The sequence below is a fragment of the Mustelus asterias genome, unplaced genomic scaffold (assembly GCF_964213995.1).
Source record: "Mustelus asterias unplaced genomic scaffold, sMusAst1.hap1.1 HAP1_SCAFFOLD_145, whole genome shotgun sequence".
NCBI lineage: Eukaryota > Metazoa > Chordata > Chondrichthyes > Carcharhiniformes > Triakidae > Mustelus > Mustelus asterias.
The window spans coordinates 140,354-164,149 of record NW_027590170.1 but is presented as its reverse complement, the minus strand read 5'-3'; the positions used below and the strand labels follow the sequence as shown (position 1 = coordinate 164,149).

Here is a 23,796-nt window from a genome sequence, read left to right as displayed (position 1 = left end):
TGATATTTAATGGAGCTGTTTTCTTGTCTCTGTCCAAATTAGCAGAAAACTGGTCCGAAAAATCAGGAGACTTATCCCCCTTCCCCTTGCCGTAACTTTTCAATAAATATCTCGGAGCTTCTCCGGGATACAGGATGTACCAGAATAGAGTTTGGTCAGCGTATTTTGCTTTATAACTGCAGTTCAAAATTACCGTCTGTACTTCCTGAACCGTTCATTCAGGCGGCTCCTGGGAAACTGAAGTTTGGCCATTGGTTCCTGTAACAACATATAGACTGTGTGAGAAATCTGTGAGTGAATATAACCCATTGAACACACACTGAGGATTTGAGCTCAGACTCACGGGGCAGCATGTCCATTATCATCAGTAGAACACGCAGGGAACATGTGGTTCCTGAATGGACAGTAAACAGCGACACTGTTTAAAATATGTTGTTGCTTCTAGTCTTATATCACGGAGTAAACTCAGATCAGAGGCAGCTTCAATCATTGGCAAATTGGGGGGTTTTCCCAGTGTTGCAATTTGCTGGTCCCCTTGAGATGACGTCAGCTGTGGACCAAACACTGTTAGTGGTGGACTAAACACAGCTGGCTCCCTCCAAACACATTCCATCCCGGGCTGTGTGTGTTTTTCTCACTCTCTTTCTCTTTCCATGAAAGGTGAATAACGTTATCAGTTACACTGTCTCTTTCTCGGTTCACCCTCTTTCGATCGAACTCAATGTCCCCCTTTTTATAGATAAATCTTTCTTTATAAATAAAGTTAAAAGTGAAATAAATAATTTACACTCATTTACTCTGCGGGTATTAATGAGTGCATCCACTGCATAAACATAATAGTAGTTACTGCTTTATTTATACCGGGGATAAGTAATCACCCAAGTCCACATTGACTTGCGTTTCCACTGGGATTACTCTTATACTGGGAAAGTACTGATTCAATCAGTCATTATTTCTGTCCAGAAACTTCAAAATGTGACAACTCTCAGTGTGCCTTTGATATTAGATCACATTTAACAGGTGTTCCCTGACAGATAAACATCTGACACAGAAAGATTAAAAATACTGATTTATTAAGTTATTCACCCGGGACATCTGTGGGTTTTGTGATTGGGATCAGGAAATGATTGGATTTATCCAGGAATAATCTGAGCGCCAAATGTCACATTTCCCCAACAGTGACAATCATTGACGTTAGGAGGGAAAGCCACTCAGATGGGGCTGCATTGGCAGGCTCATGATCTGCACATTTTATCTGAAATTCAACGCAAGGTGTTTTGCGGACAAGGAACCATTGATTGTGGACCTGTGCCAGTTTTTGTACGAGGCCCGCGGGAGCCTCATTCACTGTGGGTCTCAGTGCACAGTAATACACGGCGCTGTCTGTCACCTTCAAATCTTTCATGGACAAGTGAAAAGTGCTTTGTGTCTGGCTGAGGTTCCCGCTGAAATGTTTAAAGCCGGGAGCCGTATCGGTAAATCCATAACTATCGGCTCTGAGGAGATCTGTGTGGATATGGCGATACCAGAACAGGACATAGACTGTAGCTGAACTCGATACAGAGTAACTGCAGGGAATTGCTGAATCTTTACCCTCTGCTGCTTAAATTCCTGGTTCTGACTGGGACACTGAGTCTCCGTTACTCATGTCTGAAAATAGACAACAGACACGCAGCGGTTTAGAAGGAGTAACAACAACGGAATAATCGCCGAGAGATGGAAATGGGGAATGAATATGGTGATTGGCGGATTTCAGTCAAAGGTTCAAAATGACCGTCCTGCGATCAGGACAATAACCAGAGACAGTCAGCACCCTCATAGTTCCAGTCTGAACACCAGAAACAGAGGCAGTGATCACTGTCTGCATAAGACCTGGAAATGGAGAAGTTGAAACAGTCAGTGGGATGTTATGAGGTCGAAAGTGACTCCGTCTCTCCGCCCATTTTTACATCTTCAAACAGTCGCTTCCTCGAGAAGGGAATCGTGATTTTTCATCAGTGATCAGAGAGCGCCCTCCCGTGGACAGCAATGCCGCATATTGGAAACAGATACACACACGGTCACCTGTAAAGGCTGATAGATAGATATCTAGATAATAGAATCATAGAATCATAGAATTCGTACAGTACAGAAAAATGCCATTCGGCCCACCGAGTCTGTACCGATCACAAGCCTCCCAGGCCCTATTCCCGTAACCTCATACATTTACTCCGCTAATCCCCCTGACACTAGGGTCAATTTAGCATGGCCAATCAAACTAACCTGCACATCTTTGGACCGTGGGAGGAAACCGGAGCATCCGAGGAAACCCACGCAGACACGGGGAGAGCAGATACACACACGGCCACATGCAAAGACCAACACGTGTAAGGATATATAACCATATAGATATATGCCCAGAGACTGACATCAATTCTAACGTCCCTCGTTATAAATCCAGAATTATTCTGTAGATTTCTGACACATTAGTCTGAGTTGCTAACTATGAAAATACATGAATAACCCCAACTCCGTGTTCACTAGAAGCCTCGTATACCGCACAGAATCAACAAAAGCATAGACACAGGGACAAGTAAAAACAGTGATCGATTCTCAAACTGATCGACTCAAACATAGACACACAGACAATCACTAAGGAAGATAAACAAACAGATTAACACAGCCACTGACACACTCAAGAGAAGTGCACTCACTGACAATCCCGAAAGCGTACTAGCCCCAGAGTAACTTTCTGAATTGGAATTCCCTGGGGTCATGTCAGTGCGGCAATATCCCGTTAGATAATCATTGCGGTGGAACTGTCCATTTTAGCAACAGGAACAGCCAGAAATCTATTTCTCATCAATGGTGGACACTTTTGGAGAATAAGCAATAATCGATGTATTTATTTTTACAGCCAAACACATTCTGGATGTGTCCGTATCTTGTTTAAAGTTTATTTATTAATGTCACAAGTAGGATTACGTTAATACTGCAATAAAGTTACTGTGAAAATCCCCTAGTCGCCACACTCCGCCACCTGTTCAGGTACACTAAGGAAGAAATTTACCATGACAATGCACCTAACCAGCACGTCTTTCAGACTGTGGGAGGACACTGGAGCAAATCCACACAGACACAGGAAGAACGTGCAAACTCCACTCAGACCCAAGCCAGGAATCGAACCCGAATCCCTGGCGCTGTGAGGCAGCAGTGTGCCACTGTGCCACCGTGCCACCCCATGTGAGGTCACTGTAGGTAAGACAGATTCCCCACCCATTCTCGAGGTTGTCAGATCGGATGTTCGGAACAACACAAGGAAACTGCTTCAGGTATAGATGATCCATTCGCCTCTGTTATATTCCACACTCTGTGGAAAGTTGTGGAGTTAATGTAATTATATTAGATATGATTCCGAAATAGTGAGGAGATGCTTCATCCGATTAAACCCGTTTTGTAAATTCCATTTGAAATCAATTGCATAAATAAATATATGCTTACGTTGAAAACTATATTGGGAAGCTATATCCAATACTTCATGCCATTGGGTCAGTGAAACGTTGTTACCTAAAGCAAACTGTACATGGATTCCACAGAAACTACTTCTTCAAATGGGGATTGAAAGGGAGAAAAATCAGCTTCATGGAATGAGAGGAGGAAATTGAAATGAGAGCAAAGAACAGTGCAGCATAGGAACAGGCCCTTCGGCCCACCAAGCCCGCACCGACACGTCAGTTTGGTAGCTCGTCATAAAATAACTGGCATAGGCATGGTGGGTCGAAGGGCCTCTTATTGTTCTTTGCCATTGCCAACCATTTTCAATCATTACAACAATCTGAAGTCCCTATCTGCTTCAAGAAGACGACCATCATCCCGGTACCTAAGAAAAATCAAGCAGCATGCCTTAATAACTACCGGCCGGTGGCTCTGACATCCATCATTATGAAGTGCTTCGAAAGGTTTGTCATGGCACGAATCAATTGCAGCCTCCCGGACTACCTGGATCCACTACAGTTGCCTATCGCCGCATCAGGTCCACAGCAGACGGCATTTCCGTGGCCTTGCACTCAACCCTGGATCACCTAGATAACAAGGACAGACTCATATTTATTGACTACAGATCAGACTTCAACACTATTATTCCCACGAAACTCATCTCCAAACTCCGTGACCTGGACCTCGGCACCTCCTCTGTGACTGGATCCTGAACTTCCTAACTCACAGACCATAATCTGTAAAGATAGGCAACAACACCTCCTCCACGATCATCCTCAACACCGGTGCCCCACAATGCTGTGTTCTCAGCCCCCTACTATACTCCTTATATACCTATGACTGTGTGGCCAAATTCCCCTCCAATTCGATTTTCAAGTTTGCTGACGATGCCACCGTAGTGGGTCAGATCTCAAACAATGACGAGACAGAGTACAGGAATGAGGTAAAGAATCTGGTGAACTGGTGCAGCAACAATAATCTCTCCCTCAATGTCAACTAAATGAAGGAGATTGTCATCGACTTCAGGAAGCGTAAAGGAGAACATGTCCCTGTCTATATCAACAGGGACGAAGTAGAAAGGGTCGGGAGCTTCGCGTTTTTAGGTCTCCAGATCACCAACTATCTGCCCTGGTCCCCCCATGACGACACTATAGTTAAGAAAGCTCAACAACACCTCCACGTCCTCAGAAGACGAAGGAAAGTTTGCACGTCAGCTACGACTCTCACCAACTTTTACAGATGTACCATAGAAAGCATTCTTTCTGGTTGTATCACAGCTTACTATGGCTCCTTCTCTGCCCAAGACTGCAAGGAACTACAAAAGGTCGTGATTGTGCCCAATCCATCACACAAACCAGCCTCCCATCCATTGACTCTGTCTACACTTCCCGCTGCCTCGGCAAAGCAGACAGCATAATTAAGGACCCCACGTCCCCGGACATTCTCTCTTTCACCTTCTTCCTTCGGGAAAAAGATACAAAAGTCTGAGGTCACGAACCAACCGACTCAAGAATAGCTTCTTCCCTGCTGCTGTCAGACTTTTGAATGGACTTACCTTGCGTTAAGTTGATCTTTCTCTACACCCAAGCTATGACTGTAACACTGCAAAGTGCACACTCTCACTTCCTTCTCTATGAACGGTATGTTTTGTCTGTATAGCGCGCAAGAAGCAATACTTTTCACTGTACGTTAATACATGTGACAATAATAAATCAAATCAAATCAAAATCATTCTTGGATCAATATGTCTACAGCAGTCCCAATGAGTGTTGCAACATTTCAAGAGAGTCCCATTGGGTCCTTCAGACGCCAGCAGTTTCTGTAGTGTAATGGTGGTTGCATTCGCCTCACACACGGAAAATCCCTCGTTCAAAACCATGCCGAAATATTATTAAAATTTGTTCATTAAGGTGAGGGAAGTTTACATGATTGAAATTTGTTGCTGAACATTATCCGAAACTCAATGTTAAAGCCATGTTATCTTTGCTCTGACCTCGGCCTCAAAATCTTTCAGCAAAATCAGAGATCTTGTATTTTTATGACGCAATGAGAGGAAATAGATGTTCCTGTTTTGACACCGTGGACATATCAGCAACTCATTCAGTCCACAACAGAATTTAATGGCTTTGTTGATGCAGACTAACAAAGTGAATCATCATCTGAACCATGTCTAATAGTATTGTGTGCTCAAAGAGGCAGACACAAGTGAAACTGTAACTGAACGAGAGGAACTGGCGCACATTGCGCGGAACCATTATTTTAACATCGTTCTTCAGAGGAAACAAATAGGGAAAACCACTCAGACAGTTGAGGAAATCGAGAATCAGTGCGGATCTACTGGACTTTCCCACAGCTGAACAGGATTTAGATGCCTGAGTGTTTCACACACAGAATAAAGAGGGATCAAGTATAACTAACAAGTCATTCTTAAATCTATTCCCTTTAAAGATGTTTGATTTTGTTTAAAAGCTGATTGTGGTCAATCTCAATTAAGCACCGTGACATGTGACTCGATTCATGTTTGCAATTCAATGTTGTCTATTTCGGAGATATTTCATTCAGAATGAGGAGATATGTAATTAATAAAAATATATTAATATTTAACATTGAACAACGAACAAATACTGGGTAGAACTGGTTGAAATTATTCGAAGGAAGATGAGAATGATGCATTAATGATTGAGCAGAAATCATTGCTTCCTTCGATATTTGCCGGACGACCGCTTTTAAAGGTTGAAGTTCAAGATAAGTTGAGAAATCAGGTTGAAAGAAACGGTTTTTTGTCTTGTATTGAGTGACATGGGCTCTCAGTATAACCATTCAAACCTGCAGCAACACAATGGAGTTGCACATTGTAGGCGCTGTACTGCCAGTTGTCTCTGTAGTGTAGTGGTTATCACGTTCGCCTCAGACGCGAAAAGTCCCTGGTTCGAAACCGGGCAGAAACACTAATCATAGTTCTTCATTTAGCGTGAGGGAAGTTTTGCATGGTAGTTGTTGCTGAACATTATCCGATTCTCCATGTTGTAACCATGTTATCTTTGCTCTGAACTCGGCCACAAATGCTTTCAGCAAAATCAGAAATGCTGTATTTTAAGACGCAATGAGGAAATAAATGTGTGTATTTTGACACTGTGCGCATATTAGCAACTTGTTCAATCCATAACAGAATATAATGGTTTTACAAATGCAGACTAACATAGTTAATCATCATCTGAAACATGTGTAATAGTAGTGTGTGCTCATAAAGACAGACACAAGTGAAACTGTAACTGAACTAGAGGAAATGGCGCACATTTCCCGGAAGCATATTTTTAAAATTGTTCTTCATAATAAAGAAATGGGAAAAAATCACTCAGGCAGATGAGTAAATCGAAACTCAGTGTAGATCTGCTGGACTTTTCTATAGATGAACGGGATTTAGACGCCAGAATGTTTCACACGCAGAATAAAGAGGGATTAAGTATAACTAGCAGATCATTATTAAATCTTTTTCCTTTAAAGATATTTGATATTGTTTAAGAACATAAGAAATAGGAGCAGGAGTAGGCCATCTAGGCCCCTCGGGCCTGCCCCGCCATTCAACAAGATCATGGCTGATCTGAAGCGAATCAGTTCCACTTACCCGCCTGCTCCCCATATCCCCTAATTCCCTTATCGATCAGAAATCTATCTACCCGTGATTTAAACATATTCAACGAGGTCGCCTCCACCACTTCAATGGGCAGAGAACTCCAGAGATTCACTACCCTCTGAGAGAAGAAGTTCCCCATCAACTCTGTTCTGAACCGGCCCCCACTTATTTTGAGACTGTGCCCTCTAGTTCTGGTTTCCCTTCTAAGTGGAAAGAATCTCTCTACCTCTACCCTATCCAGCCCCTTCATTATCTTATATGTCTCTATAAGATCACCCCTCAGCCTTCTAAACTCCAATGAGTACAGACCCAATCTGTTCAATCTCTCCTCATAAGCTGCACCCCTCATCTCCGGTATCAACCTGGTGAACCTTCTCTGCACTCCCTCCAAGGCCAATATATCCTTTCGCAAATAAGGGGACCAAAACTGCACACAGTACTCCAGTTGCGGCCTCACCAGTGCCTTGTACAGTTGCAGCAAGACCTCCCTGCTTTTATATTCTATCCCCCTCGCGATAAAGGCCAACACTCCATTCTCCTTCTTGATCACCTGCTGCACCTGCAGACTGAGTTTTTGCGATTCGTGCACAAGGACCCCCAGGTCCCTCTGCACAGTAGCATGATGTTTAAAAACTGACTGTCTCAAATAAGCACCATGGGATGTGATTCACCCAGTGACTCGATTTCTTTTATTGGTCAGTCATGTTTGCAATGCAATGTTGCATATTCCCGAGATATTCAACTCGGAATGAAGATGTATGTATTAAATACATGTATTCATATTTAATATTGAATAACGAAACAAATATTGAGTAACTAGCCAACGTTTCGAGTTTGGATGACGCTTCATCAGAGCTAAGGGCAAAGAAAATCAGACAAGATTTATATTATGAGGGTGGAAGGGGGGGTGCTGTAATTGGACAAAGGGAATGAAAAGGAGAATGTAGAAGGCTGAGAGAGGTGTGAAAAGTGTTAATCAGAATGGTAGAGCAGAGGTACAGATGGTTTGCCCTGAATGGAGGGGATGGGGGGGGGGGGGGGGGGGTTGGTGGGGGGGAGGGGGCGGGTGTGGGCGAGAAGGAGAGCAGGAATGAAGAAGTTAAAAAATGGAAGTGAGAAAGAAGTATGATAAAATGGATGAATGAGATGAAAAGAAGAAACAAAATGAAATAAAATGAATGGAAATGGGGTGACGGTGGGGGGGAAAGTCATGCTGTGAAGTTGTTGAACTCAATGTTCAGTCTGGAAGGCTGTAAAGTGCCCAATCGGAAGATGAGGTTCTGTTCCTCCAATTTGCATTGGGGTTCACTAGAACATTGCAAAAGGCCAAGGACGGACATGTGGGCAGGAGAGCAGGGTGGTGTGTTGAAGCGGCAAGTGACAGGAAGCTCTGGGTCCTGCTTGCGGACGCACTGAAGGTGTTCAACAAAGCGGTCACCCAATTTGTGTTTGGTCTCTCCGATGTAGAGTAGACTGGATTGGGAGCAGTGAATTGAATAGACCAGGTTGGAGAAGGTGCATGTGAAGCACTGCTTCACCTGAAAGGGTGTTTAGGACCCGGGAGGTGAACAGGGAGGAGGTAAAGTGGCAGGTGTTGCACCTTCTACTATTGCATGGGAAGGTGCCATGGGTAGGGGATAGGAGTTTGGGTGGGATGGAGGAGTGGACCAGGGTATCCCAGAGAGGACGATCCTTGTGGAATGCTGGTGGTGGAGTGGGGGGGTGGGGGGGGGGGGGGGGTTAAAGGGAAGATGTGTTGGGTAGTGGCATCATGCTGGAATTGGCAGCAATGGCAGAGGATGATCCTTTGAATGCGGAGGCTGGTCAGGTGAAAAGTGAAGACAAGGGGAACCCTGTCCTGGTTCTGGGAGGGAGGGGAGGGAGTGAGAGCAGTGGCGGGGGGATGGGTCGGACATGGTCAAGAGCCCTGTCAACAACAGTGGGTGGAAAACCTCAACTGTTGAAGAAGAAAGACATATCTGCAACGCTATTTAGGAAAGTGGCATCATCAGAACAGATGCGGCGGAGGCGAAAGAATGAAGAGAATGGGATGGAGTCCTTTCAGGATGTGGGGTGTGAAGAACTGCAGTCAAGATAGTTGTGGGAGTTGGTGGGCTTGTAATAGATACTGGTGGATAGTCTAACCATGAGAACCTGCAGCAACACAGCAGAGTTGAACCTTGCAGACAAGTCGATTGGCTACACTGAACTGCTGGTAGTTTCTGTAGTGTAGTGGTTATCATGTTTGCCTAATGCGTGAGAAGTCCCTGGTTCAAAACCAGCTAGAAACTTTAGCATTTCAGGAAGTATGCATGATTTTGGTTATTTGCTGAACATTATCCAATTCTCGATGTTGCCATATTATGTTTGTTTTGACCTCGGTCTCAAATGCTTTCAGGAAAATCAGAAATGCTGCATTTTTAGATTTAGTTGCAGGAAAGAGATGTTGGTATTTTGACACCGTGCATATATTAGCAACTTGTTCGATGCATGGGTTTATAGATGTAGACCAACATAGTTAATCACCATCTGAAACATGTCTAATAGTAGTGTGTGCTCATAAAGACAGACACAAGTGATACTGTAACTGAACTAGAGGAATTGGTGCACATTGCACAGACACACCTTTTTAAAATCGGTTTTCAGAATAAAGATATACAGAAAACCATTCATGCTGATGAGGAAATCAAGGCTCAGTGCAGATCTACTGGACATTCAATAGATGGGCGGCACGGGCGGCACGGTAGCACAGTGGTTAGCACTGCTGCTTCACAGCTCCAGGGTCCTGGGTTCGATTTCTGGCTCGGGTCACTGTCTGTGTGGAGTTTGCACATTCTCCTCGTGTCTGCATGGGTTTCCTCCGGGTGCTCCGGTTTCCTCCCACAATCCAAAGATGTGCGGGTTAGGTTGATTGGCCAGGTTAAAAAAAATTGCCCCTTAGAGTCCTGGGATGTGTAGGTTAGAGGGATTAGCGGGTAAAATATGTGGGGGTAGGTCCTGGGTGGGATTGTGGTCGGTGCAGACTCGATGGGCCGAATGGCCTCCTTCTGCACTGTAGGGTTTCTATGATTTCTATGAATGGGATTTAGGCACCAGAATATTTCACACCCAGAATAAACTAACTGGTCATTCTTAAATCTCTTCCCATTAAAGATATTTGATTTTGTTTATAAACTGATTGTGGTCAATCTCAAATGAGCATCATGGGGTGTGCATTAAGCAGTGACTCGATCTGTTTTGTTGGTCAGTCATAGTTGCAATTCAATGCTGCATATGTCAGAGATATTCAATTCAGAATCAGGAGATGCAGAATAAATAAATAAATGTATTGATGTTAAATGTTGAATAATGAAACAAATACCTAGTAAAATAGATTGAGAATGATGCATTTGCCACAGTGGTTCATTTTCAGTTTTTGCTTCAGATTCCAGCATTCACAGATTTTTGCTTTTATTTATTCGCTCTGACCTGAACCTCAAAATTCATTCAGGGCGATCGGAAATACTGGATTTTCATGAGAAGAAAAAGGTGGTGTGTGGGAGGAAACAGGAGCACCTGGAGAACGTGCAGACTCCGCACAGACAGTCACCCAAGCCGAGAAACGAACCTGAGTCCCTGGTGCTGTAATGGCTGTCGAAAGAGAGAATGCGACAGCCATTCGCAGTATTTTCCCCTGGTTTCTGTGGCTATAGCTCATCTTTCATTCCCTCACCCTGCAGCATAAATATCTCCCACTTTCTATGTCTTTTTGCTTTGACAAAAGGTCATCTGGACTCAATATTGCAAATATCTCTGACATTAAGTGATGTCCATCTTTGTGCGGGGCAAATGTTCTCCATTTGGACAGAAGGTGGAGAGTCGGAACAGATGCGCCCCTGACAAAGATGGCGTCGATGTGGGGCGGGACTTTAGGCGGTGCCCGCAGAACGCTCAGGCGGTTGGGCTCGCACATGCGCATTGCAGCGGGAGTGTTTTGTTGACGGAAGCGCGCGGCTTCTTCTCTTGATCTGAATCAGATTTGAAAGGGGGGACGGTTAACGATCGGCGGCGTTACCATGGCTGCAGGGGTGGGACTTGTCAACCGCGCGCGCTGGCACAAGCGGACCCTGAGCGGCACCAGCAGGTGCGGAGGCCGCCCGGGGGAGCCGGGGTCTCGAGTAAGCGGCAAGCCGGGCCGGCCCGCCTCTCCTGAGGGGACGCCACCGCACACTGACCCGGGGACATGGCACCAACCCAAAACTTCCCAACCCCGGGTTTTTCACGCCTCTTTTACCCCTCACCGAACTCCTCACCACAAAGCAGCCCCTCAAATCCCCCAGAAACCACTCAGACCCCACTTGGCATCTGTTCTCCAGGTCATGACCCTGAGATGCCCTTTTGGTTTCGGCCCCTTCACCTGATCAGGTGCCAACTGCGGTGGTGGTTGGAGGAACGACTGCTCGTTTCCAGGGCCGGGTGCTGAACTGGATCTCTCTCAATGTCCCGCAGTGTTTGTTTTCAAGATACAATTTGGTACATCTGGTGATTTGTCACTTTGTCAAAAACCAGGGCGGCACGGTAGCACAGTGGTTAGCACTGCGGCTTCACAGCTCCAGGGACCTGGGTTCGATTCCCACTCGGGTCACTGTCTGTGTGGAGTTTGCACATTCTCCTCGTGTCTGCGTGGGTTTCCTCCGGGTGCTCCGGTTTCCTCCCACAGTCCAAAGATGTGCGGGTTAGGTTGATTGGCTGTGCTAAAATTGCCCCTTAGTGTCCTGAGATGAGTAGGTTAGAGGGATTAGTGGGTAAAATATGTAGGGATATGGGGGTAGGGCCTGGGTGGGATTGTGGTCGGTGCAGACTCGATGGGCCGAATGGCCTCTTTCTGCACTGTAGGGTTCTATGATCTATGATGGTCCCTAAATGGAGGGCAAGTGGATTGGCACCCTTTTTATCAATTGACACTCATCCACTTCTGCCATCCTCCATTCCCGTGGCAGTTCAGTGGACACAACGGCAGTGTGCGTCCGAGGTTTGCCCAAGCTTTAGTTCATGCTGGCACTATTGTCACCACATTGGGGTCCTCAACAGAGAGACTCCCTCTTTAAAGAAGGTCCTGAAAGGGTGACCAATTTGTGTTTTCTGTTTCTCATAGGAGCCGTGGTCAACAGTATAGCCAGAGAGACTCCATGTACCCAGTCGCATATTCAGACAAACAGCTACCGGACATCTGCGTCCAAGAAACAGACCGGATCCTGGTTGAGAAAGTAAGTTGGATTTGAATGTGCCTTTAGTGTGTGACTGACAACGCCCCTGGTTTGTCCATGGTGATAAAGCACCTTGGTGAACCACAGCAGCCTGTGTGATAAAGGGTTAATCATCATCCTTACTTCCAGGCCTGGGTATAAGATCAGCATATGGCCTCCCCTAACCGGCCCCCTTTACTGATACCCTGCTCACTTTCTGTTTTCATCGCCTTGGGCCCATTGAAACAGCTGCCCATGAATCTGTTCATCATGTACATGGCTGGCAACACCAGCTCCATCCTCCTTATCATGATGGTGTGCATGATGGCCTGGAGACCCATACAGGCCTTGATGTCCATGTCAGCAAGTGAGTATTGTATTGAATCTACAGCTCAGAAACAGCTCTGAACCGGCATCACTTGAGTGCAGCTTAGAATAGAGTGCTGAGAGTTGGGTAATTAAGGGAGTCAGGGAAGGAAGGAAAAGAGGTGCTGTTTTGCTTTCTAACTTTCTCAGCCTTTAGGAAGTGATCTTACTCTTCCACAGGAGAAGAAGCTAGATTTTTGGTGAGTATCTGCTAAGTGACTAAGATTTATTCTGTTCCTAAGGATCAAAATAGTATAGCAACAGGTGGTAAGGTTAATAAACTACTTAAAAACAAAAATAAATTATCATTGGATAAAAGAAATAGTTTATTAGTACACATTCAAGCTGCAGCATTTGAGAGTTCCTGGGTGTCAGTTTGATCCAGGGCAAACAGGCATAGAGGTTTACAGCATGGAAACAGACAGAAAAAAAACAGACAGGAAACAGACCAATGAAATTTTTTAAAAATTTAAAATTGACAAACAGAAATCATCATCATCATCTAACTCATTCTGAGTAAATATTCTCACCAGGTCCTCTGTTGGGGCCCTGCTAAGCAGGTTTAATGGTCGGTGATTGTAGAAACTGAGCAGTCACAGGAATGTGGTCACGATAGTCCAGTCCCATAATGCCTCACATTCAATCTGCAGTCCTTCAATTATAACAGAATATGTGGCTGTATGTAGCTGCCTCGGCCATGGTCAACCCCAACACTGCCTCCCTGAACTGATACAATGCCTGAGGTGTAAGTACGCTCATAGTGCTGTTGGGGAGGGATTTCCAGCTACACATTCCAGACTTTCACTGGACTGTAGGTGAATATCAGATTGATATATTCCATTCAACCACACCCAAGGTGAGTTATTCCAATTCCTTTATTGTCCAGGACAATATATTCACAATATCTTTAAAACAGAAATTAAACATTCCCATTTGATTTCAGGTATTAACATATTCTGTTAGTTTGTTCTTTATTGTCGATGTCAGGCTGGGGTTGTTCCCCTTGGAGCAAAGGAGGTTGAGGGGAGATTAGATAGAGGTGGACAAGATTCTGACAGGTTTAGATAAGGTGGACAAAGAAAAGCTGTTCCCATTAGCTGATGGGACAAGGACGAGGGGATTTATGGTTTTGGGCCAGAGATGCAGGGGGGATGTGAGGAAGAATATTTTGATGCAGTGAATGGTAATGACCTGGAACTCGCTGCCTACGAGGGTGGAGGAAGTGGAGTCAATAAACAATTACAAAGGAAATTGGATGGACATTTGAGGGGGTTTCAAACAGAAATAATGACTCTTAACTTCCTAACACCCTGTCACTCTGTGATCCTTGTGAAATTTGAAACCGGGTATTCGCAACAAGACTCAAAGAGCATCAGTCCACTGGAAGTAAAGTCATGAGACCGGCCAGTCCAGCAGAAAGAAACCCTCCGACCCTCCCACTTCACCAACTGTGAGACTGAACAAAATGTCCTGGATGTAATTGAAAGCAGAAACAATAACAGCAGAATCCAACCCCTAGAATCACTCGTGAACCCGTTGGTGTCTCAGCAGGGCGGATGAAAGACTGAATCTCTTCTCACACACAGAGCAGGTGAACGGCTTCTCCCCAGTGTGAACTCGCTGGTGTGTCCGCAGGTTGGATAATCGAGTGAATCTCTTCTCACACTGAGAGCAGGTGAATGGCCTCTCCCCAGTGTGAACTCGCTGGTGTCTCAGCAGGCTGGATGAATCACAGAATCCCTTCCCACACTGAGAACAGATGAACTGCCTCTCCCCAGTGTGAACGCGCCGGTGTCTCTACAGGTGGGATGACCGAGTGAATCCCTTCCCACACTGAGAGCAGGTGAACGGCCTCTCCCCAGTATGAACGCATGCATGTGCCCGCAGGTCAGATGACCAAATGAATCCCTCCCCACACTGAGAGCAGGTGAATGGTCTCTCCCCAGTGTGAACTCGCTGGTGTGTCCGCAGGTCGGATGACCGAGTGAATCCCTTCCCACACACAGTGCAGGTGAACGGCCTCTCCCCAGTGTGAAATCGCCGGTGTGTGCGCAAGGTGGATAAATGACTGAATCCCTCCCCACACTGAGAGCAGGTGAACGGCCTCTCCCCAGTGTGAACTCGCTCGTGTGCCCGCAGGTCGGATGACCGAGTGAATCCCTTCCCACACTGAGAACATGTGAATGGTCTCTCCCCAGTGTGAACTCGCTGGTGTGACTGCAGGCTGGATGACTGAGTGAATCCCTCCCCACACAGAGAGCAGGTGAATGGTCTCTCCCCAGTGTGGCTGCGCCGATGAGCTTCCAGCTCTGATGGGTATCTGTATCTCTTCCCACAGTCCCCACATTTCCATGGTTTCTCCATGGTGCAGGTGTCCTTGCCTCTCTCTTGGGTGGACAATCAGTTGAAGCCTCACACAGAACACGTGTACAGTCTCTCCCCGCTGTGAATGGTGTGATATTTATTCAGGCTGTGTAACTGGTTAAAGCTCTTTAGTCAGTGCATTGGAACACTCTCACTCGAGTGTGGCAGTGTGTTGGTGCTTTTCCAGTCACACTGACATTTCAAATCTTTTCAAATCAAGAGACCGGACAATCATTTCTCCTTCTAGATTCAAAGGCCGATGATATTCAACTCCCATGGAATATGACTCTGTCAGATCTGACGTGACGTTTGAGATTTCGGTCTGTGATTCCTCTTTCAATATCCTGTAAAACAAGTTTACAAAAGTCATCAGTGTCAGTACAGGATAGAAATTCAGAACAGACAATTCTCGTTTCTATGGAACATTCTTTCCTATTTCAGTCCCAAAAAGCTGTAAATCTCCATCCCACACACTCTCCCTCCATTCTCACTCTGCTGTATCTAATATTCACCCTCCCAATTCTCCTGAAGGTGCTGATTGAGGCTGATTGACAGATCCATGCTCACTGCTTCCTGTCCTGGACACAGAGACCATAACAAATAGGAGCTGCAGTCGGCCATTTGGCCCATCGAGCCTTTTAAACTATTCAATGAGATAATTTGTTCATCTACCTCAGCATCATTCTCCCCACACTAAACCCATATCCCTTGATATCTTCAATATCTAGAAACCAATCAATCTCTCTCTTGAAAATAGTTGATGACTGAGGCTTCACTGTCCTCAGGGGTTGAGAATTCCAAAGCTTTACCACATCCTTGAGTGAAGAAATCCCCTCACATATTAGCTTTTTCTCCATCTTCTTGTCTGTTCCCCATAACCCTTGACACCCTTGTCAGTCAAAGATCTGTCTAACTGGAATATATTCAATGATCCTCAGCCTCCACTGGTCCCTGTGGAACAGAAATCCAAAAGACCAACAGCCCTCTGAGGGCAGAGACGTCTGGAAATATATAACGTAGCTACAGTTCCATATTACAAGATATTCAGAACGGTTGAGATTTCTGCCTGTGATTCCTCATTCAAAATCCTGTGAAATAAGTTTGCAAAAGTCATCACAGTCAGTATAGGATAGAAATTCAGAGCAGACAATTCTAGTTTCTATGGAACATTCTTTCCTACTTCATTCCCAAAAAGTTGTAAATCTCCATCCATATCTATGGATCCTATTTAAAAAGGAAAGTGGATGGGCACTTGAAGGAAATAAACTTTCAGGAGAATGGGATATAGAGTGGGAATGGGACTGGAATGTTATACAGAGAGTCAGCATGGACTCGAGTTACCAAATGGATTCTTTCTGTGCTGTAATGACTTTATGACTGGAAATGTATAACATCGCTACAGGATTATATTACAATGCAAGAAATAATAATAAATATATTTTATACAGCAACATAATTATCTAATCTGGGTACCATATAATAACACTGGACATATCTCTGTCCTATATTAATTTACTGTCCCCTTAAATGTCAGCCATCTCCTGCCCTTTAATTGTGAACATGAGGAAAGAGACCGTCCTTTTAGACAGAAAGAAGATTAACGTTTCAGGGTGGGCAGAATGAATTACAGGGAATAAAAATGTATCAGATTTTGTTGGTCAATATAAGCTCAGAAGTGGAAGGGAAATGATCTCCAGTGGAAGAGAAACAATTCCTTTCTAAAATGGTAAATCAGCAGTGAACAGAGTTGTGAAGTGGGAAAAACCTCATCAAGACATAGCTTGCGGAAATAATAGTTAAAATACACCCATTATTAGAGGCAGAGGAAGGTAGACAATGGCAGAGAGCTGATCAGGGAGGGCAGAGGTCAAACAGAGAAATGAATGGCCGTTTAAAAATTCATAAAAAGCATGGTTGGCAAGTTTGCAGACGATACTAAATTAGGAGGTATTGCTGATAGTGAAGAAGGTTATCAAAAATTACAGGGAGATCTTGATCAGTTGATCGGTTAGGGAAGTGGGCTGATGATTGGCAAATGGATTTCAGTACAGATAATACAGAGTACAGAGGCACAACCTCAGGCTAAAGGGACGATCCTTTAAAACAGAGATAAGGAGGAATTTCTTCAGCCAGAGAGTGGTGGATTTGTGGAACTCTTTGCTGCAGAAGGCTGTGGAGGCCAGGTCACTGACTATCTTTAAGACAGAGATAGATAGGTTCTTGATTAATAAGGGGATCAGGGGTGATGGGAAGAAGGCAGGAGAATGGGGATGAAAAAAATATCAGCCATGATTGGTTGGCGGAGCAGACCTGACGGGACAAGTGGCCTAATTCTGCTCCTATGTCTTATGGTCTTAAGTGTGAGTGTTGCATTTTGGAAAGTCAAACCAGGGTAGGACTTACACAGTAAATGGTAAGGCCCTGGGGAGTGTTGAGGAACAGAGGAACCCAGGAGTACAAGGACATAGTTTGTTGAAAGTGGCGGCACAGGTAGACAGAGTGGTGAAGAAGGCATTTAGCACACTGGCCTTCATCAGTCAGGGCACTGAGTATAGGAGTTGGGACATTATGTTATAGTTGTATAAGTCGTTGGTGAGGCTGCACTTGGAGTATTGTGTACAGTTTTTGTAACCCTGTTATAGGAAAAACATTGATAAACTGGAAAGAGTGAAAAGAAGATTTATGAGGATGTTGCCGGGACTAATGGGCCTGAGTGATCGCGAGAGGTTGAACAGGTGAGGGCTTTATTCCTTCGAACGTAGGAGAATATGGGGGTGACCATATTGAGGTGTATTAAATAATGAGGGGCATAGATTGGATGAACCCACATTGTCTTTTTGCCAGGGTCGGGGAATTGAAAACTCGAGGGCATAGGTTTAAGGTGAGAGGGGAAAGATTAAAAGGGACCAGAGGGGCAACGTCTTCATGCAGAGGGTGATGTGTACATGGAATGAGCTGCCAGAGAAAGTGGTTGAGGCAGGTTCAAACAGCAGGTTTAAACATTTAAAAAGCATTTGGAGAAGTGCATGGTAACGAGTGGCGTGCCGCAGGGATCGGTACTGGGGCCTCAACTATTTACCATTTATATAGACGATCTGGAGGAGGGGACTGAGTGTAGGGTAACAAAGTTTGCAGACGACACAAAGATAAGTGGAAAAGTGAATCATTTGGAGGGCGTAGAAGGTCTGCAGAGAGATTTGGACAGGCTGAGTGAGTGGGCGAGGATCTGGCAGATGGAGTATAATGTTAACAAATGGGAGGTTATTCACTTTGGAAGAAATAATAGCAAATTGGATTATTATCTAAATGGAAAGAAATTACAACATGCTGCTGTGCAGAGGGACCTGGGGGTCCTTGTGCATGAGACCCAAAGACCCAGTCTGCAGGTGCAACAGGTGATCAAGAAGGCAAATGGGATGTTGGCCTATATCGCGAGGGGGATAGAATATAAAAGCAGAGATGTCTTGCTGCATCTGTACAGGGCATTGGTGAGGCCACAGCTGGAATACTGTGTGCAGTATTGGTCCCCTTATTCGTGGAAGGATATATTGGCCTTGGAGGGAGTGCAGAGAAGGTTCACCAGGATGATACTAGAGATGAGGGGTGTTGATTATGAGGAGAGACTGAGCAGATTGGGTTGATATTCGTTGGAATTTAGAAGGCTGAGGGGGGATCTTATTGAGACCTATAAGATAATGAAGGGGCTGGATAGGGTAGAGATGGAGAGATTCTTTCCACTTAGAAAGGAAACTAGAACTAGAGGGCACAGCCTCAAAATAAAGGGGGGTCAGTTTAGGACAGAGTTGAGGAGGAACTTCTTCTCTCAGAGGGTGGTGAATCTCTGGAATTCTCTGCCCACTGAAGTGGTGGATACCTCGTTGAATATGTTTAAATCATGGATAGATGGACTCCTGATCGGTAAGGGAATTAGGGGTTATGGGGATCAGGCGGGTACGTGGAGCTGATCCACTTCAGATCAGCCATGATCTTATTGAATGGCGGGGCAGGCTCGAGGGGCTAGATGGCCTAATCCTGCTCCTATTTCTTATGTTCTTATGTACATGAATTGGAAAGGATGAGAGGGATATGAGCCAAACATGGGCAATTGGGACAAGCTGGGAGGGCACCATGGTTGGCATGGATCAGTTGGGCCCAAGGGCCTGTTTCCGTGCTGTATTGCTCTATGACTCTATGTGTTGGCTGCGTCACCATCTATTGCCCATAACTCATTGCCCTTGAACTGAGTGGTTTGCATTGCTGGGGGATGTGGTAATTTCCTTCTTTAAAGGACATTATTAAATCAGATGGATTTTTACAACAATTGTCATCAATGGACTTCTAATTCTCGATTTTTACTGAATTCAAATTTCAACATTTGCCAACGTGAGATTCGAACCCAGGGTTCACAGTGCATTGCCCTGGATCCCTGTATTATTAATCCAATGACACTATCGCTGTACCATTACCTCCCCATCCATGGGGAAGGAGTCATAATAGCCCGAGATCCATGGAATCAGAGCATGCTCTAAATTTAAATTAATGCTCACTAACACTCACCCCAAAACAATTTCACTGTTTTCACATTTTAAAATCTGCTGCAGCTGAAAAGATCTCAGAGAGATTGGTGTCCGGGAAAAATGTTGCAATCTTCAAATCTTGTCCCTGTAAATGAGGAAAGTTATCGGTGTAATTCAAGGTTAGAAATTCAAGACAGACAAACATTTCTTTTGGTCTGAGTTTGCTGTGTGTAAATCCTTCCCTTCTAACCCCCTGTAAAAGGAGTTTCCAAAATCCATCAGCATCTGTCCAGGAAAGAGATTCAAAACATTCACTCCTCCTTTAACCTGGCACAGAATTACTTTAGCTGGGACAAAATTGCAGTGGAGGCAGTTCAGGGAAGATCCAGTTGGTTGATTCCTGAAATGAGGAGTTTTAGCTTTCAGGTTGAGCAGCTTGGACCTGTACTCTTTGGAGTTTTGAAGACTGAGAAGTAATCTTAATGAAACATCTGGGAATTTAAGGGCGACACGGTGGCTAGCACTGCTGCCTCACAGTGCCAGGGTCCCAGGTTCAATTCCGGCCTTGGGTCACTGTCTGTGTGGAGTTTGCACATTCTCCCCATGTCTGCATGGGTTTCCTCCGGGTGCTCTGGTTTCCTCCCACAGTCCAAAGATGTGCGGGTTAGGTGGATTGGCTATGCTAAATTGACCCTAGTGTCAGGGGGATTAACAGGGTAAATGCATGGGGTTGTGGGGATGGGGCCTGGGTGGGATTGTGATCGGTACAGACTCGATGGGCCGAATGGCCTCCTTCTGCACTGTAGGGATTCTATGATTCATATGATATAAGGTGCTTGACAAGGTAGATGCTGAGAGGATGTTTCCTCTGGTGTGGAAATCAAGTAAAAATAAAGGATCTCAAATTTAAGATGAAGAGAGATCTTTTCTCTCAGCGGGTTGTTGATCTTTGGAACTCTGTCTTCACCAGTGAGGATTGGAGGCAGGTCATTGAATATATTCAAAGCTGAGGTTTTGATCCACAAGAAAGTCAAGGGTATGGACGGGGTGGGGGAGCAAAGTAGACATGATCTTATTGACTGATGCAGCAGGCTCGATGGGCCGAATGACGGGCTCCTGTTCCGAATTCTTATTCCGATGTTCTTGGATAGCTGCGCATGCGCCCTGCCACCTATTGTCCCTCTGAAGATAGAGGTTCTGAACCTGCCCCTGAAACCACGCCCATTATGACCCGTCAGACAGCAGCGCATGCGCCCTCCGTCTCCGCTGAAACAAGATGGCGGCCGACAACTGGGGCCTGTTCCCGGGATAAAAGCCTGGGAGCTGTAAACCCGGGACCTGCAGGGTCTTATTCGGGTCTTGCAGCCTACAGCGGATGTTTGGAAGCCATAGCTCCCTCCCTACCCCGACTCCCGGCTCCATTTCTCCCGCAACCCCACCGACTCACCCGCAGAAAAACGTGCCAACTCCCGGACTCGCAAGACTCCGAGCAAAGTGACACTGCGCACGCTCCAGATATAACACTGCGCCTGCGCATTAGGCTCCTGTGGAATGAATAGGACACTTTCAAACCCGCAGGGGCACCTGGGAATTAACGACGTCATTGTCAAAGACGATAATAGAATATTATCTTGTGCAATTAAGATCAATCAATTTTTAAAAATGCATTCCTCGGAATTTGTGCGCTGATATTCTCTACTTCTAAAATTGATTTAAACCAGTGCTCTCCTGTGGGAATACCCCGAGTTTTTAAACGTTTTCCCACTAGTTTCCCTCTCTGCTCCCCTGAAGGTACTTACACTGGTTGGCTCAATCCCACAGAGACTAGTTTCTTTCACTTTCTTTCTCCCGATGCTGAATATTCTGTTTTATAGAATGATACATCACAGATGGAAACCATTTGGCTCATCCTGCCCAGTCGGGCTGTCTTTAAGATCTATCCAATTAAACCCACAGCCCTGCTGGCAGAGTGAGAACACTATCTATATACTGCAGCTATGCAGCAGGTGAATGGAAAATGTTTTCCAGTTGCATACCTTTCAGGCACACTCACCCCTAGAAAAATAAATTAGCCTGTGTACGAAGAACAAAGAAAATTACAGCACAGGAACAGACCCTTCGGCCCTCCAAGCCTGCACCGACCATACTGCCCGACTGAACTAAAACCCCCTACCCTTCTGGGGACCCTATCCCTCTATTCCCATCTCATTCATGTACTTTTCAAGACGCCCCTTAAAAGTCACTACCGTATCTGCTTCCACTACCTCCCCCAGCAATGAGTTCCAGGCACCCACCACTCTCTGTGTAAAAAGTCTGCCTCGTACATCTCTTTTAAACTTTACCCCTCGCACCTTAAACCTATTCCCCTGAGTAATTGACACTTCCACTCTGGGAAAAAGCTTCTGACTATCCACTCTGTCCATGCCTCTCATAATCTTGTAGACTTCTATCAGGTCTCCCCTCAACCTCCGTCGCTCCAGTGAGAACAAACCAAGTTTTTCCAACCTCTCCTCATAGCTAATGTCCTCCATACCAGGCAACATCCTGGTCAATCTTTTCTGTACCCTCTGCAAAGCCTCCACATCCTTCTGGAAGTGTGGCGACCAGAATTAAACACTATATTCTAAGTGCGGCCTAACTAAGGTTCTATAAATCTGCAACATGACTTGCCAATTTTTAAACTCAATACCCTGGCCGATGAAGGCAAGCATGTCGTATGTCTTCTTGATGACCTTCTCCACCTGTATTTCCACTTTCAGTGACCTGTGTACCTGTACACCCAGATCCCTTTGCCTATCAATACTCCTATGGGTTCTGCCATTTACTGCATATTTCCTATCTGTATTAGACCTTCCAAAATGCATTACCTCACATTTGTCCGGATTAAACTCCATCTGCCATCTCTCCGCCCAAGTCTCCAACTGATCTATATCCTGCTGAATCCTCTGATGGTCCTCATCGCTATCGAACAAACCCCAGACAGTGAACATTATCCCCCAGACCCAAATATAAAGCGGTGAACATTCTCCCTCCAGAACTGAATATAAAACAGTGAACATTCATCCCCAGACCCGAATATAAAACAGTGAACATTATCCCCCAGACCCAAATATAAAGCAACATTATTGCCCCAGACCCAAATATAAAACAATGAACATTATCCCCCCCAAGACCCGAATATAAAACAGTGAACATTATCCCCCCCAGACCCGAATATAAAACAGTGAACATTAACCCCCCCCCCCACCCCCCCACCCCACTTGAATACAAAATTGTCCTGATGGATTCAGACAGCATTATCACAATATTCCAAATGTGTTTTTTTCCAGGAATAGATTCAGCGACTGCATCACTCGAGGCCAGAGATACTCTCCTCAAACTCGGCTCATGTGAGGAATCCCTCCAATGAGGCTCAGGAATGCTGCAACCAGAGTCACGTGACCACCAAGTGTGTAACTGAACAAACTACCGCAACGTTGAAGATGTATTTCAGTGTGAAATGATTTGCTTCACCTGTTGCTTCAGATTTGAGAGAAAATGTCCCTTTCTGGGGTAATTTGACCTTGACCCAGGCACTTTTCAGATCTGAAAGTGATGGCCTTTAGCACAATCACAAGGCTGCACAATACAGAGTGAACACTAATCTGTTTCATTCTGCAACTATGTTGTGGTTACACGAGTAATACTTTCCACTAATTAGCTGCCAGCACCAAAAAGGCATTCAGCCTCCCACACAAATGAGCAAGACTGCGTATGAATATCTTTGCCAGTGCAGTGCCGGGTACAAGGCTGTACATCCCAGTGAGTGGCTGATAGAATAAAACAGCATGTTCCTCGATTTCTCATAATATGTCGTTATTTTTTTCAGCAGCTCACACTCACAAAACCAAAAATACAATGTTAACTGTGATTACAGGTTGGGCAGCACTTGCTGAACAATCCTGAGTGTGCCAATAGCTGCACTCAGAATCAATTGAAGATAATCAGTTGAGTTCATAATACGGCTCAGTTATAGTTGCGAGAAGCACCTTACATTTATACCCAGCGATCCTTTCCCTGCAAAGAAAAGGAGAATTTTCATCCTCAGTGTGAATTCGCTGGTGTAACAGCAGGTGGGGTGAGGTAGTGAATCCTTTCCCACACACAGAACAGATGAATGGCCTCTCTCCAATGTGACTGTATCTATGGTTTTCCAGCAAGTATGGATAATTGAATT

The 23,796-nt window shown here is 45.1% G+C and overlaps 1 protein-coding gene, 1 long non-coding RNA gene and 1 other non-coding gene across 3 annotated transcripts; 2 read left to right on the top strand and 1 right to left on the bottom strand.

Moving 5' to 3' along the window:
- The first annotated feature begins 6,349 nt into the window (after positions 1–6,349).
- Positions 6,350–6,422, top strand: trnal-cag (transfer RNA leucine (anticodon CAG)). Its single transcript has one exon. It is a non-coding gene; the product is annotated as a tRNA-Leu (tRNA).
- A 4,632-nt stretch (positions 6,423–11,054) lies between these two features.
- Positions 11,055–23,426, top strand: LOC144484933 (uncharacterized). The gene is made up of 3 exons (XR_013496126.1): positions 11,055–11,265; positions 12,243–12,354; positions 22,910–23,426. It is a non-coding gene; the product is annotated as an uncharacterized LOC144484933 (long non-coding RNA).
- LOC144484932 (uncharacterized) lies at positions 13,010–21,088 on the bottom strand. Its single transcript, XM_078203292.1, has 3 exons — positions 21,028–21,088; positions 19,621–19,725; positions 13,010–15,407 (listed from the first exon to the last, which is right to left on the bottom strand). The coding sequence occupies exon 3, from the start codon at positions 15,061–15,063 to the stop codon at positions 14,497–14,499; it is 567 nt and encodes a 188-aa protein (XP_078059418.1). The 5' UTR covers positions 15,064–15,407; positions 19,621–19,725; positions 21,028–21,088; the 3' UTR covers positions 13,010–14,496.
- Positions 23,427–23,796: the final 370 nt, after the last annotated feature.

What these genes read in the sequence shown, in the direction of transcription:
- LOC144484932 (XM_078203292.1), bottom strand. Translation starts at nt 15,063, where the DNA reads ATGGAGAAACCATGGAAATGTGGGGACTGTGGGAAGAGATACAGATAC.